Source organism: Octopus bimaculoides, chromosome 7 (genome assembly GCF_001194135.2).
Source record: "Octopus bimaculoides isolate UCB-OBI-ISO-001 chromosome 7, ASM119413v2, whole genome shotgun sequence".
Taxonomy (NCBI): Eukaryota; Metazoa; Mollusca; class Cephalopoda; order Octopoda; family Octopodidae; genus Octopus; species Octopus bimaculoides.
The window spans coordinates 83431199-83433500 of NC_068987.1; the positions used below are offsets into that span (position 1 = coordinate 83431199).

General features: G+C 40.4%; 1 protein-coding gene across 1 annotated transcript in view; it reads left to right on the plus strand.

Annotated features, from left to right (window-relative positions):
• LOC106874268 (insulin-like growth factor-binding protein complex acid labile subunit) overlaps positions 1-2302 on the plus strand; it is a 59486-nt gene that overhangs the window by 50600 nt on the left and 6584 nt on the right. The window contains exon 3 of the mRNA XM_014921931.2: positions 98-716. Coding sequence (XP_014777417.2) covers positions 98-716 — 619 coding nt within the window. The remainder of the gene's footprint in view (positions 1-97; positions 717-2302) is intronic.

Here is a 2302-nt window from a genome sequence, read left to right on the forward strand (position 1 = left end):
TCTTTAGGTGATCCCTTTTTAAAATAAAATATTTATAATGCTATGCATTGTGACATACGCCTAAGCTATATTATTTTCTTTTTCATTTCTATTCCAGGATACGGGCCCTTCATAATGAAACGTTCCAACGAATGCCGTATTTAAGTACATTGCTTTTAAACAACAACGATTTGGAAAGACTGACCGTTGGGCAATTTCACATACAGAAATCACTCTCTCATCTAAATCTAGCGAAGAACAGATTACGTTCTTTGGAAGAAGGAATTTTTTCTGGATTGGGCAATCTTCAAAAAGCCGTATTTACCTTTAACCAAATAAGCAGCATCGATGAAAAAACATTCGAAGACACACCGAATTTATTTCGATTTGAATTTGCTAATAACAAGCTTTCAACATTCAACTTTGATATTTTAGCTCCAATGCGCAGACTCCACTACGTTGATCTGAATCGAAACCTGTTAACATCCCTGAAAGAAACGAAACGGCGAGATATCTTCATAGTGTATTTGTCATTGGCTGCAAATGAATTGGTGACATTAGAGAAAAGTATCCTCCGTGTGCTGGTCCCTGGCGCTTCGGTTGTTCTATCGGACAACCCCCTTGATTGTGATTGCAAACTACGCTGGTTACGGGAATATGTACAAACAAAACAATTGATCCTGAGTTTCAGTGAACAAACACTTTGTAAAATGCCAAGAAATGTAACAGGTTTAAAGGTCAGTTACCTTCTTATTTATTCTCTTATTCGTTCATTCTTTCACTTGTTTCAGTCATTTGACTGCAGTCATGCTGGAGCACCGCCTGTATATTATTTTCATATATGAAACTCATCTCTCAAATACAGGACCCTAGTATGAATCTGTTTACTTAAACTGCTCTCTGTCTTGTGCTAAGAAAGCTAACGCTCTATGTAGATATATCCTCTTGTATTTTCTTTTGTGGAAGTGCAATGGCGCAGTGGTTAGGGCAGTGGACTCGCGGTTATACGATCGCTGTTTCGATTCCCAAACTAGGCGTTGTGAGTGTTTATTGAGCGAAAACATTTAAAGCTTCACGAGGCCCCGGCAGGGGGTGGTGGTGGTGCGAACGCTGCTGTACTCTTTCACCACAACTTTCTCTCACTCTTTCTTGTTTCTGTTGTGCCTGTAATTCAAAGGGTCAACCTTGTCACACTCTGTGTCACGCTGAATCTCCCCGAGAACTACGTTAAGGGTACACGTGTCTGTGGAGCGCTCAGCCCCTTGCACGTTAATTTCACGAACAGGCTGTTCCATTGATCGGATCAACTGGATTCCTCGTCGTCGTAACCGATGGAGTGCCACGATATTTTCTTTTACCCCAAACGAGGAACTATGCTGAATAGCTTCTGGTTTTGTGTAAAGGAAAATAGTTTCTGGTTGGGGTAAAAGAAAATACACGAGGATCAGCTTATTATGATTTTATTCAACATTCAACATATTCTCCTCTCAGATTCACACACTTATTGCAGCGGTCCTTCAGTTTTTCTAAGCCCTATAAAAGAACTCCGAAGGTTGGGCCTTGAACCAGGCCTTTCGCGACACCTTTAAAGCCAGGAACTTTTCAGCGCCACTGCCCTCGTATCTTTGAAGTATGAACATGCTTCGCACACGCACACGCACACGCACCATTTAATGGACACAGTATAAAAACACCAACTACTAATATAAATTTCTTGCTTAGGAGAAGCAAGAAAGTAGAAGTAGCTCATATCTTTATACTATGTACGTTAAATGATATTTATCTCTCACTGGGTGGAGTACCTTTTTGTTGATGTTACCTTAACGGAACAATAAACTACACACACACAAGTACACACGGCACACTCATTGGTGTGTGTGTGTGTGTATATATATATATATATACACATGATATATACACATATACACATGAACGTTTTTGTTTAATAAACGAAAGTAAAAGAACTGTATATATTATGGGGGGAACAATCAGTTGCTTGTGAGTAGCTGATGCCATGATCTGCAGTACTTAGAGCTCTTCATCTTCTGCATTCATTTTAGCGAAATTCTACCTGAAAGAACAAAAACACCAGGAAAGCCTCAGAACAGCGACGGCGCGGAGTGCCAGCTGCATATTCGTAAATGTGTATGCACAGGCGCAAGAGTGACTGTGTGGTAAGAAGATTGCTTCCCAAACACATGGTTCCGGGTTCAATCCCACAGCGTGGCACCTTGGGCAAGTGTCTTTTACTAAAGCCCTGTGAGTGGATTTGGTAGACAAAGAAGGAAAGAAGCCCGCCGTATATATATATATATATATATAT